This window comes from Sarcophilus harrisii, chromosome 1, assembly GCF_902635505.1.
Source record: "Sarcophilus harrisii chromosome 1, mSarHar1.11, whole genome shotgun sequence".
Classification (NCBI taxonomy): domain Eukaryota; kingdom Metazoa; phylum Chordata; class Mammalia; order Dasyuromorphia; family Dasyuridae; genus Sarcophilus; species Sarcophilus harrisii.
In genome coordinates this window covers 79,565,745-79,584,425 of record NC_045426.1, presented here as the reverse complement: position 1 = coordinate 79,584,425, position 18,681 = coordinate 79,565,745, and the positions used below count along the sequence as shown (strand labels likewise).

Sequence of the window (18,681 nt, the reverse complement as noted above, 5' to 3'; positions counted from 1 at the left end):
ATGAAAACATCCTCTCCAATGTGATTGCCACAATCAACCAGCTGGCCAATAAAACCCGCACACTCTCTCCCGGAGATTCAAGAATCTTTGAACTCTCTTGCTAACAGGGTTTTAGATAACCAAATAGCCTTGGATTATCTCCTTGCCTCAAGTGGAGTGTTTGTGCCCTGGTCATTTCGTCCTGCTGAACATCAACAACTCAAGGAAGGTTCAGCTTTGTACTGAGAGAATCTTAGAGAAAGCTAGCTGGATGCAAGATATTCATGGAAAACTCCTCACACACCTCCCACTCTTCTTCTGGGTGGGGTTCCTGGTTATGGTCTTTACTAGCCCCTATACTAACTCCACTTCTAATAATAATTTTTTTACTCATATTTGACCCCTGCATTTTTAAGCTGCTTGTAAGATTTATTTCCTCTAGGCTCAAAGCTATGAATTTTCAACTGCTCGTTCAGCCTGAAGATCATGGAACAACTGACTTAGACACATAACATCCCTTAGACAATGCTGCTGCTATCTTCAGATCTCGCACTTCCCCTCCTGGCCTGAACCCCCACTGAACACAGGGACAACTCTATGAATCCTGTCAGCTTGAAGCAGCTACAGAAGATGAGACTTTTGTCCCTTTTCCCCAAATGAATTTGGTTGTTGCTTCTTGAGGCAGGAAAATGATATAAACTGTGTCCACTTTAACCTTTGGAGAGGCCTGGTGTAAAAGGCCCTGACGTAAACCATGGGGGAGAAGGGCTGTCCTGAGTCTCAAAACCCCCCTACCCTCTGGGAGGGACCCACTCTTCTGTCCATAAAGGTAACTCCCAGATAAGTAATCTCATTCAATTGGAAATCTCAGCCTGAGGCATAGCCAAGGCCCTTTATTGAGCTGGGGATTGGTCCCTTATTCATCTGGAATTGGTCCTGGTTTGGAGCCAAAAGAAACCCCAATATATCTAGTGCTGTATGCCCAGACATTTCGCAAAATTATCCTAACAGGATTCTCTGCCCAATAAGAAGCAGTCTTCTTAGTGTAAATAAATCCCTTTTTGCCATAAACTTCAAGTTTGTGAATTCTTTTGCCAAGGATTTGTGACATCGGCCAGAGGGGCTCTTTTACCCTCAATTCTCACACCTCAACAGAAGTGTTCCAAGCAAGGAGGGCAGCCGGAACCAAGACAAAGATGGAGTATCTTCTAGCTTATGAAACAGTAAGGAAGACAGGGTCTTTGGATCAAAGACAATGGGTAGGTACAAAGTAAAATGTAAGAAAACAATGATAAGATTTTGCTAGGTTATAAAGGGGTTTTTGAATGCCAAATAGAGCAATCTGCATTTAGTCCCAGAGGCAAAAGTGAATGAATGGAATTTATTGAGAAGCAGAATGACTAGATAGAATTTGTCAGCTTTAGGTGGTTGAACCACTGGTATATATCCTTGAGATCCCTGAGAGGCAAACACACCAGCAGGATCAAGAAATAATTAGAGCCTGAGGTGATGAGGGCCAGCTCTAGACCAGTGGCAGAGAAGAGCAAGAAAGAGGCATATTAGAGAGATGTTGCAGGGATGGACAGTGGAGGAGGGAAAAGGAAAGAGAACTGGACAGGACCTGGGTGAAGACTGTAAAATATTAAGGATAACTCAGTAGTGAGTCTGACTGAACTGAGAGAATGGTGTTGCCCTCAGCAATAATACAGGAAGTGGGAAGGAGCCGATAATGAATTCTATTTACTGAACATCCAGTTTGAAATGTCTGAAAAGCACTTGGAGATGTGAAACTAAAGCAGAGAGGGGTAGGACAATTAGATTTAAGAATCATCAGCATATATAAGATAAGCAAGATATGCAGAAAAACCTGGACTTACAACAACTGAGGTAAAGTTAAGTGAGTAGAATCCAGAACACTATATATAATAACAGTAATATCGTACAATGATGAATTATGAATGATCTAGCTATTCTTAGCAATACAAAAATCCAAGACAATTCTGAAGGACTCATGATGAAAAATGCTAACCACCTCCAGAGAAAGAATTAATGGAATCTGAACACAAATCAAAGCATCTTTTTTTTTAACCTTCCTTTTTCTTGGGATTTTTTTGCCTGTATTTTTTTTTCACAACATGAATAATATGGGAATGTATTACATGTCTGCACACGTGTAATCATTATCTTTCTTGAGGACTGAAGGATGGGAGAGTAGGAGAGAATTTGGAGCTAAAAATTGTTTTTTGAAAAAATTAAAAATTTCACATGTAATTTAAAAAATAAAATAAAAACTTTTTTTTTTTTTTTTAAAGTAGAAGGTTTGAGGAAGAATGAAAAATTATGGGGAATGTGATAGTACAGGATTGCCTAAAATTTCTTATGGCCCAATAAAACTTGGCAGGGCACAAATAGGATAAGGGTGGCAGGGATTTATGAGAAGATAATGTATATTTGAAATGATTCACAAAGGGATCAAGATGGGACAAAAAAAGGAAAAAGTACCTAGTACCTTGGAGATAGTCTAGGAAAGAATTGAGAGGTCAAAAGACTGGAAGTCAAAAGAAAGGAATATTTCAAGAGTAATGTTAGGTCTTGTTGACCATCAGGATACAGGAGATGAAATAAGGAAGACTAAATCCCTTTGAATAAATCAAGTATTTGTTATACATACAGTTTCAAAAGAATGAGAGTATAGCCTACATTTTAAAGTTATGTATTAGAACTATATAATTCATCTTTGTCTTTATGTTTCTAATTTAATCTCCCAAGCTTCAATTCTTCCTCCAACTAGAGCTCCTGTATTTACTTGAAAACAATACCATCTACATTGAGATCACAGATCCAAAGCTGGAAGAGAAATTAAAAGCTTTTTATCCCAACCTCCTCACTTTATAGAAGAAGAAACCAAAACCAGTAGTGAGCATATATAAACATCTTAAGTATTGGGTATCTCACCTATGCCAATAATATGCTGAAACCAAGAAAGTAAAGAAAGAAGCCACTGGAAAACCTAAAGAGATGTTACAAAGCTCATATTCTAAGCATAAGAGAACAGTTCAAAGTCCTCAATAAAAATCTACTATTTAATTTTATTACACAGTTTCAGCAAGATAAACTAGTTGGTTTAGAAAACATAAAAGTAGCAAATTAGATTATAAGTGTCAAATCATAAGGGAAGATGGAACTGGGAAATCATAGCCATGAAGACTATAAGAACCACAATGCAAAACATAAGAAGCTCCAAAGCATAGCAGGTATGGGCCATTAATGTCAGGGCAAACAGCCTAATGTCCTCGTCCCCCCAAATGTAGTGAGGGGGGTGAACTACATTACTGAAGAATATAACAGATGTTCAAAATAATGGCTGAGTAAAGATTAAAGTGCATCCAATACCCCTATGATTAATAAGGCAAGGAAGATTATACACTTTAGAAATATTTCATTCAAAATGGTTTTTGAAAAATTCTTAATCAGACTTGAGGTTGCAGGCATCCTACTTGGATAGCCACAATTTTGCTATAGTACTATTCATCCTACAGGAAGTTTTCTATTACCTTCAGGTGCTTTGAGAATCTTCTTATTCTGCTCACACCAGCCAATGGGATGTAAATCAGCTGTTCTGATATCACACCAGAAATCTGCTTTTCTGTCTTCTCCATAGCCATCATAACGCAACAAGAGTAACTGTCCACATGTGGTGATGATGGTAGCAACCCAGTAAGTTTCATGATCAGATTTTACAGCAACCTCTAGTTTCATGCCAGGGGCAAATCCATTTTGCAGACTTGTATCCACCTGAATAACAAAATTCGATAACCACCAGACCATATAAGGCAGATAAAATATTCTTATTGACAATATTTCTTATTTTTAAAAAGTCTTTAAACACAAAAGCCTTAAATAAAACATTATTTGTAACAGCACAAAATCAAAAATTGTACTCTAAGTGGACCAAAACAGGAGTAGCAACACTTTCAGAAAAATGAAATAACATGTTTTACCCACAGAAGCATATGTTTAAAGAACACTTAATTTTTACAGAGCCTATAAGTTTTTAATAGCGTCTTGTATTATTCAATATGTCAAGGATTTGTGCCTCAGGTTCACACAAGTTAAGCCAATCATTTGCCCATGGTTACTAAGTTAGTAAGCATAGAGAAGGAACAAAAACCCAGAATTCCCTCATACTAAGTTCAGTATGCTCTCCACTGTTCCATACTACTTCCAATTTATCATTTTTAGACAAAATGGTAAAATTAAAAATTAGAGCATGAATTCCCTGCATAACATTTGTATAAGTAAAACAAAAATGTAGACGTTCTCTTTAAATCATTGAAAAGAAATTTCTAAAAGTCCGATGCTGACTAATGTTCAAAGTTTAAAAAGCAAAACCAAAAGTATCTACTGATAAATGTCCAAAGAAGATAGGTAATATGTATTCCATATGCTCTGTACTGTAAAAAAAAAAAAAAAAAAAAAAAAAAAAGTCAAGTACAAGAAAGTACATTTTCTTCATGAACCTGGATTAAGTTAATTCCAAATTCAATTATAGAAAAGCAAAGCTCTCTATAGTTAATATATCTTTCAACACTCTAAAACAAATTGTGTTAAATTATGAAATCAGTAAGATAATTTGAACAAAATTTTAAGGTCCTAAATTTTGTTAGCACATATTTCATTGATGTTGAATATAAGATTCTTGAAAAAATTAATTGTCAGCTATATAATTAGGTGAATACAGATTCAATCCTAATAGTTGGATGAACTCTTCTATTTTTTATTCTGTTCAATAAAATGTTTTAATCTGTATCATAACTTGACTCCATCAAATATTGCCAGAATGAAATACTAGTTTAGACAAACCTCTCTGGAATTGTAAATATTTCTACAGTCATATATTTGAAATGCATTTGAATGTGTATTTTATGTAAGCACATTTGAAAAATTAAGACTACATTAAAAGCTTTTTATTTGCTTCTTTTTTTCATGACTCCAAATAGTTAAAATTAGTATAAATTCAGATAGTCACTAGGGGGCTCTATTGCTTTATTAACTGATTTTTTTTAAATCATAAAAAATAGTTAAAATCATATCTGCACTTGAAATATGCAACTTTAATCGGAAAATTCCAAAATGGATATACATGACTCAGCTATAAAAAGTCCAAAGAAGGACAATTCTGTATGAAAATATTTTAAAAAGAAAGATTTCAGTCTGCAAAAACAAAGACTAAAAAAGGATACAAAAAAAAAAATAGATTAAACACACTATAGACAATATACTCACTGTTTTGTTCACCAAATCACAGCATATGTGAAAATTAGCTCCTCTTATAAGGGAATGTTATTTTTTTAAAAAATAGAACTTATACTTTAAGAAGATACTTAGAATAAACCCACTGATAAAAGATAAAAGATATTGGGTTCTCATCCTTTTTGTGTCATGTGCCTATGTGACAGTCTGATAAATGAAATCTAATAATCCATTCTCAGAAATGTTTTAAATACATAAATTAAAACAGATTATAAAAGAAAATCATTATATTAAAATAGTTATAACATTTTTTTAAAAAAGTTTTCAGGCCTCAAATTCAGAAATCCTGGTTTAGATAGATTCATGTAATTAATATAAATTATACAGATATAGGCCTAAACATCAGATGTTAACATCATGTAATTCTGCTTTGACACTACATTTAATAGAAAAATGGCCACAAAGACCATTGGTATGGCTCAAAAAGATAGCTATGATGTCCTTACCATAAAAACAATTAAAGGTCTCCTCCTAGTAAGATGAAGTACAATGAACTGACTGTGGGAAACTGGCTTCCTATTCCTATCATTGCCACCTGAAGGGTTGCTGTTCCCAGAGCAGAAAGCAAAGGAGACACACTAGCTTAAGGTATCAACAAGGACTCTTAAGAAAGGGCTGGAATAGTGGAAACAAATCCACCCTCAGTCAAAGAATCAGTTCAAATACCGACTTAGAAGCACAACAGCTGAATGATAACAGGCAAGTCTCTTTACCTCTCCTGACTTCAATCAACTCAACAAAATGGAGATAAATCAGATCATCTCTAAAGTCTAAACTACTCTAAGTCCTATATTGTTGCCTGCTATAAGTTTGATCATTTCAAAGGAATATACAAAACTGCTACAATTTTGTCCATTTTATCCACAGACGTCTGACCATGATGCTACAAAGACTGACATACATAAAAGGTTACTGAATCAATTGAATAATCTGACAAGAATTAGTAGGCAAAATAACAACTACCTGAAAAGGAATTTTTAATAAAGTAAACATACTCAGAAAGTTTATCTTGTTCTAACTTCAAGAAATTTTAAATTTTCTAGAGAGTTATCTATGAATCCGAGGGGCAAAGAATATATAGAAAAAGACAAGAAAATAAAATGATGACTTACATGTTTAAAAGATCCATGAGGAGCTGCTATGGATCCTGTATCTTCTAGATATTCATCCCAGTTAAATTCCACTTCCTCCACACCAGATCCAGCATCTAAAATGCAGCAATAAAGTGAAGTTCTCATTTTTTTGACCAAACCACAAGCATTTATTAAGCAATACCTGCTATGTGCCATGCACTGTGCTAAGATCTACCAATACAAAAAAAAAAAAAAAAAAAAAGTCTCTGATCTCAAGAATCTCACTATCTACTGGTGAAGATAACATCCAAACAACTATGTACAAACAAGATAACCTGGAGATCATTTTTGAGGGAAGACACTAAAATGAAAGAGGACTGAGAGAGACCTTGTAGAAAGCAGAACTTTGGTTGAAACTGAAAAGAAACCTGAAGGTAGAGACAAACAGGGAGAGAATTTCAGACATGGAGAAGTGCCAGTAAAAAAGCAAAAACTTGTTGTTTGAGAAAGCAAGGAGACTACTGTCACTGGACAGCAGAGTACATGGAGGGGAGTAAAGTATAAGAAGACTAGAAGGTTAAGAAGGGGCCAGCTTTTGAAGGGCTTTAAAAGCCAAATAAATGACTTGATATTTGATCCTAAAGATAATAAAGAGCCACAGAGGGTGTTAGATCTGACAGCTAAGTGAAGGATGAACTGGAATGGGGAGAGGCTTGAGGAAACCTAAGGGAGATGAAGTGTGAAGCACATGCCACAAATGAGGAGTTGAGAATAACACCTAGGTGCCAAGTCTAGTTAAATGGAATAATGATGGTATCCTAAACAGAAATAGCAAAGTCAGGAACAAAGGAGGTGTAAGGGATAAGAAAAGAACATTTTTGGAGGGAGGGGGAAAACAAAGCAATTAGGGTTAAGTGACTTGCCCAGGGTCATACATCTAGTAAATGTTAAGTGTCTGAGGCCAAATTTAAACTCAGGTCCTTCTTGTTAGAATCTTTACAAAGTGATGTCAGTTGCCTAATTTAGCATGGTACTTAGCAAATTCTCTAGCTCACTAATGTATTTAAGTACTCATTGGAGTTCACACTTTTGGGAAATTCACAAGTCAGTATTCAGTATGAGATTCACAAGTCAGAAACCCATAATCGCGCTCTCTCGGAGGAGAGACTTCTCGGAGGAGAAGTCAACCTTTTACACCAAGCATAAAAAGAGCTTCAGTGAGCCAGTCAGTCAGTTCAGAAGAAGCCACGAGTCGGAGTTGAGCTAGAGCTAGAAGTCATTTCGGAAGATTGACAGAGAGTTCAGTTCGGGAGATTGAGAAGCTAATCTGCAGTCGGGCAGAACCAAGATTCAGAGAGAAGCTGCAGCTAGCAACAAGAGCTCTCGGAACCAAAGAAAGCTAACTTTGTGCTGGCTGGAGGCTGAAGAACAAACCTTTGGATTTGGAGACATTCGGAGGGAGCACTTAGAACCAAGGAGAGAGATAGGTCTCTATTAAAGCTAACCAGAACCAAGGAAAGAGACAAGACTTGGAAGGAGAAAATAAACATCTGGATTTTATCAGTTGGCTGTATTTGAAGTGATTATTACTTTGAACTGAAACTAAGGCTGCCTCAGAAAATCTCCCCAAAAAACCAGCTCCCAGAGAGAACCATTATATTTTAGAAAAAGAAGAACACCACACTTCTGATTCCAGAGCTGGTGCTCTATCCACTGTGCCATCTAGCTGTTCCAAGAAAAAAATCTTTAAAATGAAAATAAGGGAGTTATTTCCATTTCCTATTGGCAATAGCTTCTCTTCAAGTGGGCACTTCCATACTTTCCCTATCCTTTATAATACTGCCAAAATAATCTTAAAAATATATCCATACAGGTCTCTCTCTCATCACCTGAAAAATTTTCTGAGGCTCCCTATTGACAATGATTAAAAATCAAACCTCTTCACAATATGTTGCTACAATTTTTAGCTTCATTTTATATTACTCCCATCACTGAGTTGTACTCTCTATCCAAAGGTACTTCCTACCTCCAATGAAAATGGAATATCTTTTCCTCACCCCATCCCCACCACTGTGCTTTTAATTCTAATTTCATCAACATGCTCCAAATTCAAGCCAAGGCTGGATGCCACTTTCCTCAGTCTCCTCTCCCCTTTGACTGAAGGGCTGGAGAGTGGAATACTAAATTCCTAAAACCTTAGAGGGCAGAAACTGGACTCCCAACTCCCTTCACTTTCCACCTGTAGCTATTCCTCATTTCAATGGGTACCCTCAAATGTGGCATTCCCTCCCACACCCACTTTTCAACTTCCTTTTGTGTATTGTCTTCCCCCATTAGATTAGAAAATCCTTAAGGGCAAGGACAACCTTCTTTAAATGTTTATCATAGTCCTGGGCACATGGTAGGAGTCTAATAGTTACTGAATTAAATTAATCCCAATATTTCCTATGCATAGAATGTCTTCCCTCCCCTTTATTTCATGTTAATTTCCAATTTATCTTTTAAAGTATCAAGCAAATAACACATCCTCTATGAAGCTTTCACCTATCTCACTGGTCAGTTATGATGTTCCTCCTCACACTTAGACTAGATTTTGCTCTATAACTCAGTTATATAATAATGGAACATGACATCTGTCTCTGCTCCATCCCTATTATATTTCAAGCCCAGGAACTATCTGCTAAACTTTTGACAGTGCCTCTTACAAGGCACATATGCAAGAACCAAAGCTTGAAGGGATCTCATACTCTATTCCAACTTTCCATTTAATAAATGAGAAAACAGAGCCAAGGAAGTCGTGACTTTGCTAAGGCTATAAAGGTAGTGTATAATGGAGATAACATTAGAACTCAGGATTTTTTAACTATGGCACCAAAAATAGAGTATCAGGCTGGAGTTACGAAGATTTGAGTTCAAATCCAGCCTCAGACACTTCCTAGTGACCTTGGACAACTCAACTAACTTTTATTGGCCTCAGAAAGAAGGAGATAATAATAGTACCTACTTCCCAGGGTTTGTTGTGAGGATTAAATGAGATAGAAGTTATTAAAAAAAAAAGGGGGGGAGTTATTTTAATGATGCCTAATAGAGTTCCTAGAACATAGTAAATACTACATAAATGTTAACTATTATTGATATCGTTATTATATCATCTAATGATATTCCACTGTATCATGCAATTTTTCAAATGTATTTATAACTGGACTCAATTTATAAGTATTCAATTTATAAGCAATCTTTTGAAATACATCTTTAGCACAAAAAACAGTACATCCATAATGATCAACCAATGATTCTTTGAGTTCTACTTATCAAGTTTTGGTGTTTTGTTTGTGACTAGGGAAACAACTGGCTGAATTCTATTAAGTAATTGTTTTGACTGAAATGAGACCTAAAAAAAATCATTTTGGGTTACTTTCACATCTTAATTCCCATTTTGAACTTTAAAATTATAGTATTACATCTCAACTGAGCCAAAGTGAGTATTTTACAGTGAGCTATCTCTGATAACTATCTGGAAAGAATGCTGTATTTGGAGTCAAAGAAGTTGGTTTAAGTCTTGGCTTTGGCATTTGTACTTGTGCAACCTTGATAAAGCATTAAACTACTGAGGCTTCAAAGTGCTCAACTGTAAAATGAGGAGGTCACACTTGATGACATCTGAAGTATCTTTTGGCTCTAATTTTATCATCCTTTAATTATATACAATTATACTTTACTAAAATAGCAACACCACAGGGTCCTATTAAATTAAGCCCATAAATCAATCAGTTCAATTTTTAAAATGTAGAAAAGACAAAGGATGAATACACAAGTGTAACCTGTACTTATAAAATTAAGAAAGAATGACAATGAAAACATAGAGTACCTTTTTAGCTATACAGAAGATAAAAGAAATATCACAACCTATATACTCTCATTCCACTGTCAGTCATTAACAGCAGTAGCCATACCCTCAATCTCCTAAGTCACAAGTGTTCTATCTCCACAATGTGTTTCATTCTGCCTATTACATTATTCTGAAAAAAGGAGCAATAGGATAGGTAGCAACAGACTGCCAAAGGGATAAGACAAAACAAGTGAGAAAATTTGGACTAGAAACCTAAAAAAACTCTTCTCTCCACTCCATATTTTCCCTTCCCTTCCTTGTTCTAAACCTTTTGTTTTCTCAGTTTTTGTCTCATCTGATCCCCACTCTCTACTCTAAGCCTACCACAATCACCACCATCTCTTGGTTTCCCAGACTTCCTTCAACACTTGGCTCAAATGTGACTTTTCATGGTGTCCCCTTCCTTTCATCTATTCCGCATACATATTTTTTCAACTTAATTGTTTACATGTTCTCTCTGCCATTAGAATGTAACCTTTTTGAATGAGGGGTTATTTTTTCCATTTTTTTGTATACAGCATGCTAGGCACAGTGCCTAGCACAAACACAAGTGCTTCATAACTTATCTAATTGTAGTCTATTTTCCATGAAAATTACACAGACTGTCCCTCTAAAATTATCCTCCAGATAAAAGGGCCTATCTGTTGTTCTCTATACACAATATTTTATCTCCTTTTCCATACCTCTTACAGACCCCAAGTCTGGAATGCTTCCCCTCCTCCCCCTTACATTTTGGAACTTTTATTTCTCCTTAAAGGTTCAGTTCAAATGTCACTTCCTGTAATTCCTGGACCCTTAGGTCAAAAGTCATCTCCCTGGATCACTGTTTTTATGTTGTCTTTATTCTAGATTTGTTTATGAATGCACTGTATTTCCTCAGTTAGAATGTCAGCTCCTGAAGGAAAAAGAATGGCTCACTTTTTGTATCTGGCATATAGTAGGTGCTTAGTAAATGCTTGCTGGTTACTTGATCAAAACATATAAAACACTACAGATTGAGAAGGGTAGTATAGTAATGATGGATGGAGAAAAAAAATTGAAGAGTTATCCTTAGTTTGATTTTTTTTGTCTTGGCCAAGGAAAATGACCTTTAGATCAGAAAGGACAAAATAAAAATAGTAGTAAACTGAAGTTCAGAATAAGGAGATGAGAGTAAAACTAGATCAACAATCTATCTCAGAAAAGCTTGACAGAAATGATAGCTGAATGACCAGCAATGATTTTTCAAAGACGACAAATAGTATATGAGGACTAACAGACAAATGATACTTGAAAGCAGAGGTCATCACATTTTTGCCTAAATTCCAAAATCTGAGAAAATCCTAAAAGATATAAGTAATACTATGGTGTGTAAGCATCTAGAGCAAAGGAATTAGTGATCACAAAAGCACAATATGGCATCATTAAGAATTGTCGTATTTTTCAGATGAAGAAAATAAAACCGTTTCTAATCATATGAGAAGATGCTCTACTGATCAAAGAAATGTAAATTAAGACAACTCTGAGATACCACTACAACTCTCAGATTGGCTAAGATGACAGGAAAAGACAAGGACGAACTTTGGAGGGGATGTGGGAAAACTAGGACACTAATACATTGTTGGTGGAACTGTGAACGGATCCAGCCATTCTGGAGAACGATTTGGAACTATGCTCAAAAAGTTATCAAACTGTGTGTACCCTTTCAACCAGCAGTATTTCTACTGCTCTTATATCCCAAAGAGATCTTAAAGGAGGGAAAGGGACCCACAAGTGCAAAAATGTTTGTGGCAGCCCTCTTTGTAGTGACAAGAAACTAGAAACTGAAAGGATGCCCATCAGTTGGAGAATGGCTGAATAAATTATGGGATATGAATGTTATGGAATATTATTGTTTTGTAAGAAATGGTCCAGCAGGATGATTTCAGAAAGGCCTGGAGAGATTTATACAAACTGATGCTAAGTGAAATGAACAGAATCAGGAGATCTTTGTACATGGCAATATCAATATTATACAATGATCAATTCTGATGAACATGACTCTTTCCAACAATGAGATGACTGATGCCAGTTCCAATGATCTTGTGATGAAGAATGCCATCTGTACCCAGAGAGAGAACTATGGGAACTGAATGTAGATTACAATATAACATTCTCACTCCTTTTGTTGCTGTTCACTTTGCATTTTGTTCTCTCATTTATTTACTTTCTTTTTTTTATTTGATTTTTCTTATGCAGCAAGAGAACTGTATAAATGTGTTTATGTTTACATGTTAGATTTAACATATATTTTAACATGTTTAATATGACTGCTTGCCATCTAGGGGAGAAGGAGAAGAAAATCTGAAACAAGGCTATGCAGGGTCAATGAATGTTGTCAAATTGTTCATGCATATGTTTTGAAAATAAAAAACTTTAAAAATTAAAAAAAATTTAAATAAAAAATTTTTAAAGTTAAAAATAAAAAAAACAGTTTAAGTTGTACATAATAAGGTTGCAATTTCATGTACAAAAAAAATTTTTTTTGATGAGGACCATGACATGATATCAATGAGGTGATATGTCATGAAAATGCAATTCCTTGGCCAAAGCCACTTTTTGGCTTTAAGTGAGACAGAACTGTGCAAAGTCACCAGCCTCTTTTGTTCCTCAAGAGCCATCTGAGTCCAGTGACAAGATATACATCAGGATGACTGGAGTTGGCCTTGGATGCAGTGGGAAACATTGGCCTTTTTTAAGCTAAGGCCTTTAACAGGTCTCAGTTTGAGTTTGATTAATCAATCAGTGATTAAGAATAAGGTAAAAAAGTGGCCTCTTTTACCTAGTCCAAAAAAAACTTGCCCCTCTCTCCTCTCCCCTATTTTCTCTCTTCTCTCCTTGTAAGACACAGGCATATACTTCCTCCACTTCAAAATCAATGTGTTCAGCTTTCATAGTAATATTTAATTAGAATAAAAAATCAAATATAGCAGTATGTTAATCCCTAATTAAAATACTATGTTACATAAAATGGAAATTGTTCATTTCTTCCATTTGATAATTTTAAAGATAAAAATCAACCATAAATTAAACCGTATCTTCTCTAGGTTTACTAATTAAAACTTTCTTAAGAAAACAATCTTAGGAAGTTTATACTAAACAGGCACATTCCAAAATTGGTATGAATGGTTAATCTGGAAGCAAACAGGATTTCAAAAATTAATGTAAGACATTTTAATTTCCTACACAAGTAAAAGAAAATAATCCACATGGAAGATATAACCTAATTTTGTACAATTCCTAGAATTCAAGAAAATAAAATAAGTGACATGTAAAATGCATAAAAGAACTTTAGTATTATTTTGAATAAGGTTTTCTCCTAATTATGCTGAGTTAACAATGAAAAAATTTTATCATCTAGGGTGATAAGGAAGGTAAGAAGGGAAAAAAGAAGCCCCCCAACCCCCCCAAAAAAGAAAAAAGAAACAATAAACTGTCCAGAGAATTAAGAGTTTTTTTTTTTTTTTCTAGCAGGGAACTTAGGGAAAAACTTTCTTTTTTCCACTTTTTTATTTCTAATATAGACAGGATATAAACTTATCTCTAAGAACATCTTTGGCCTTATCTTATAAATTTTGATAGATGATATTATTGTCATTACCTTTTAAACAGTATATCATCCAACAGATTTTTTTTTTTAATAGAATTGAGTCATTATCAAATTGTTTTTCAGTTTCCATGTAGTTTTATACTTCCATGTAGTTTTCCACTGTTGTCTGGAAATACAGTATATGTAATTTCTGCCTTTCTGAATGTTTGTAGGGCTTCCTTATGGACTAGTGAAAACATGATCATTCTTTTAAGTATTCTAGGTGTATTTGAAAGAATGTTTCAATTCAATTCCATTTAAGAAAGAAAGAATTCTCAGTTTCATTCATTGAGTTCTCTCCATGTATCTATTAATTCCAATTTATTAAGGAAATAGTTCAGACCTGTAATTTCTTTATAATTTATCATTTTATTTATGATATTCTCATAATAGAATATTAGTATCCTCCCAATATTACTGAATGTTTTACTATTGGCTTCTCACATCAGAATTAATGTTTTTATGAATTTTAACGTTCAGTATGCAATAGATTGAGAACTACTACTTTTTTTTCATTTGTGCTTTTCATGATTATTTAAAAATTCATTTGTCTTTCAGTTCTATCTACTTTGAGTTTTACTTTCTTATATATTACTAATGCCATTCCTGGGTTTAAAAAAGTTTTTAAAATTTGTATTGTAGATATGATGACTCTAGTCAAGTCCCTTAACCACTCTGAATCTGTTTCTTCATCTATAAAATAGAGGAGTGACTAATCTGCAGTTATTTACCACACAGAATAATTGTGAAGAGTATACAATGTAAAGTATTTTGCAGATCTTAAAGCTCTTTATGAATATCAGCCCTTATGATGAGAATATATTAGACCAAACTCTTATTGTTCAACAAACTATAGCTTTTTATATTAAATGTATATCCAGCAAGCAGCATACTGATAAGTACTTTATCTTGATTCACTTATTAATTTTTTCTTTTAATGGAAAAATTAAAACCTTCACACATTTACTAAGATAAGCAATACATTTTGTTTTTCTCAATTATTTTCCTATTAATGATGCTGCTTAAAAGGAATAGCTAACTCTGCCTGCATTTTTGATTTCTTTCACAGGCTAATAGTACACTATTTTAAACTCCGATTTTTTTTGTTCAGCAAAATAACTGTTAGGACATATGCTTTAACATACTTAACATGTATTGGTCAACTTGCCATTGTGGGGAGGGGATGGGGGAGGAAGGAGGGGAAAAATTGGAACAAAAGGTTTGGCAATTGTCAATGCTGTAAAATTACCCATGCATATAACTTGTAAATAAAAAGCTATAATAAAAAAAATAATAAAAAAAAATAAAAGAAACTAGCTATTCTAAAAAAAAAATTAAATTAAATTAAAAAAAGGAATGGCTAACTTAAATTTTTATATCTATTTCAACAATGAAACTAAATAAAATAAAAAATACTAAGAAAAAATTATATATTTTTGTCAAATTTTAATTCTCATACTTTACCCTTTTTATTAGACTGAGAAGTTTTCATCTTTGGGATTGCCATTATCTTCCCCATTTTACCTTCTTGTAATGTTCTTTCTCATCTGTGTAAAATATCTTTTTTTTTTTTAAGCAAGTTATATATGAGATTTGCATTTCCACATGTTATCAACCTTTTCTGTTCTATTTTTTTTCTTTTTTGAAGTGTTCATTAAATTCAGAATAAAAAATAATAAAATTCCTTTTCATTAGTGAATATGAGCACATTTTGGTATATTTTATTTACTTTTTTACACATCAAAATTCACATTTTAATCCCAAAACTAACTTCACCTTTTATATAAGGAAATAAATGTACATAATAAATTAATAAATATGAATTTATATTACAAAGTATAAATTATAGTTATAGGGACTAGACCTTGTAATGCCAGCGAAACTGAGCCAAGACAGAGATTGATTTTTAATCTTTAATGTGGAGAGTTTAGATTAGCCAACTGAATGAAATTCATGTTCAAAATTATTCAGCCTCAAGGAACTGAGTCGAGGAACCTATATAGGGTTTTTAGCTGACCAGGGTTTGCAAACAGAATACACAACCTGAGTATACAATGTTATAGGGGAAACAAAGGCACATCAGGGGGTGAGGACACTGGGTGGGCAGACAAGCCATAATTCCAGGAAAGGATTATAACTTAATCCTGACAGAACAGGGTGTTAAGAAAGTGGAGGGCAGAAGACAGTGAGATGAAGGGCAATACTCAAAAGGAGGGGGAATTATCCCAGCAAGGATTGAGATAAGGTACCTGGAGTTTATGACTCAATGGTATGTCAAGGTTTTTCTTGATTCAATTCTCTCAGTCCTGATGGAATATGGAAAGTACTGGGGACATCAAGTTAAGAAGAGGTTCCTGATCCAGCATAAAGGAACTTAAACTTCCATATGTTACCAGGATAGGTCTCAATTATCAGCTTTGTTGCCCACAGCACAGTTCCAGAGTATAGAACTAAAAGTGAGAGGTAAAATACTAAGAACTGAAGGGGAAGGGAAGGGAAATAAGGAATGGAAAAAGAATTTATATAGTACCTATTATATACTCAGAACCATGCTAAGTGGTTTACAAATATATCATTTGATCTTCAAAATAACTCTGCAAACTAAATGCACTTTAAAACACAGGAAACTGAGATAAATAAAAGTTAAAGTTACTTATCTACAATCACACAGCAAGTGTCTGAAACTGGATTTGAACCTAATACTTCTGATTCCAGGCCCAATTCTCTATTCACTGTGCCATTTAGCTATTTTGAAGCAGAGGTCATTGTAAGAATATAGTCAACACAGGTCAAAACCAAATACTTCCCCAAAAAGTAGAGTTTGGTTCTAAAATAAATTCCATGAAAATTGTAACTGCAGTAATGAGCTAGGAGAAGATACAAGCCCCTATAAAAAATTATAAGAGATCTAAAATTTGCAAATATCTATCATAAAAGAAGAGAATAATTCCATAATATTTGCAAGCAGAGATTTGTGGGAAGGAAATGACTTTTCCATATATATATCTCAAATGAAGGAAGAAATAAAAGATGAAATCAAAATTGCGGAGGAAATAAATGGAAAGAGAATATGTTACTTAGAAGAGAAAATGGTAAATTTACATAAGTAAAAAATTCACTGACAACTGGGATAGACCAAATAGAAATCAAGATTCCATGAAACATCAAGGAATAGTAAAACAAAATCAACAGAGTAAAAAAGAAAAAAAGGAAGATATCTGATATCAAAAAAAAAAAAAAAACTAATTTGGTGAAAAGAGCAAGAAAAGATAATTTTAAAACCACTAGACTCTCTAAAAACTACTTTTTAAAAAAAGTCTGATAAATGAAAATTGCCCAGATTGGGGGCAGCTATTTGGTGCAGTGGATAGAGTGCTGGCCCTGAAGTCAGGACAACCTAAGTTCAAATCCAGCCTCAGACACAATACTTCTTAGCTGTGTGATCCTGGACAAAGTCACTTAACCCCAAATGTCTCAGGAAAAAAAAGAAAAAAGAAAATTGCCCAGATCTACTAAAAGCTCAGGACAAAATAAAGGAACAGAATCCCAAATGCCTCAGGAAAAAAAAAGAAAAGAAAATTGCTTAGATCTACTAGAAGCTCAGGACAAAATAAAGGAGCAGAATGGCAACCTCACTTCTGTGAAGGCCAAGTTGAGAATAGATAGCATACATTTGTACTGGGGCTAACTGGCATTTTTTTTTTTTTTTTTTTTGCCATTTTTATCAGGCTCCACATCAATAGAAGTAAAGGAAGCAGATAGTGAATGTAATCCATGACTAGAATTTGACAAGTTATGACTGGCAACAGGACAAAGGGGCAAGGAATTCCAGAGCAGAAGACAATATAGAATTAAGTGATTCACCTAAGAGTTGAGGTAGAGAAGAAAGAATGTAGATTATACAGAGGTGATAATCTAGAAAAGAAGTGAGAGGTATAGAGATTGGAAAGTCATGGTAAGGGGGAAAAAACAGGCTAAGGGGTCATTAAGTCATGAAAAAGACAACAATCAGATAAAGGAATTTTGGAGTTTGTGAATATTGAACTGAAATGTCTGTGGTTGTTGTCAACATCAAGAGCATGACAATGTGTAGCTGAAATGGAATAAAGGAGTACATCATGGGAATAAAGTAGAATAAGGAATTATGAAAATAGAGTATCTAAGGATACAAAAATGAGTTTTGAAATCCTCTCATATGAAGTCAGGAATTGGGGAAGACTGTGAACCACACACTGAATTCACTGTAGAAGGAATAAGTGATTCTATTTATTTTATTCTATCATTCTATCTAACATGGATTAGTTTAACCAGATCATGGAAGACTCACAACTAAAAAGGACATTAAAAACTTGTTAAAGATTCTCATAACTACTTCAGACTAATCTGAAAAATAGTAACATTTAATTGGCAGAGCTACAACTCAAACCTAGGTCATGACTTCAATTCCAAGGCTTTTTACACTACATACTGATTTATATTATTTTGCAGTGGGCAAAAGAGAAAAATATGGTGAAATAACATACTTGCTGTAAGCTGATTTGTTCTTACACCCAAAAGATTTTCTTTTCTCAGAGGAAAAACAAATCTGATACACAGGAACTTTATTTCTATAAGATAGGATGTTTCCCATCACACAGGCTTATTTTGCCATTTGCCTTAAAAATCACTAGGAATTAAAAGTGTTTCTGCTATACTATTTTGACTCTATCACCTTCAGCATGCTATACAATATTTAGATGCTAAAAATAAGGGATAAAAATTATACTGTACTAGATAGGTTCTACCTGTTCATAAATGTTACCAAGAAAAAACACTTTAAT

General features: G+C 34.2%; 1 protein-coding gene across 4 annotated transcripts in view; it reads right to left on the bottom strand.

Annotated features, from left to right (window-relative positions):
- Positions 1-18,681, bottom strand: part of SFMBT1 (Scm like with four mbt domains 1) — a 170,991-nt gene that overhangs the window by 43,154 nt on the left and 109,156 nt on the right. For all 4 annotated transcript variants that reach the window (XM_031957430.1, XM_003762561.4, XM_031957441.1 and 1 more), the window contains exons 3-4: positions 6,405-6,499; positions 3,534-3,774 (exon numbers count right to left, since the gene is read on the bottom strand). In XM_031957430.1, coding sequence (XP_031813290.1) covers positions 3,534-3,774; positions 6,405-6,499 — 336 coding nt within the window. The remainder of the gene's footprint in view (positions 1-3,533; positions 3,775-6,404; positions 6,500-18,681) is intronic.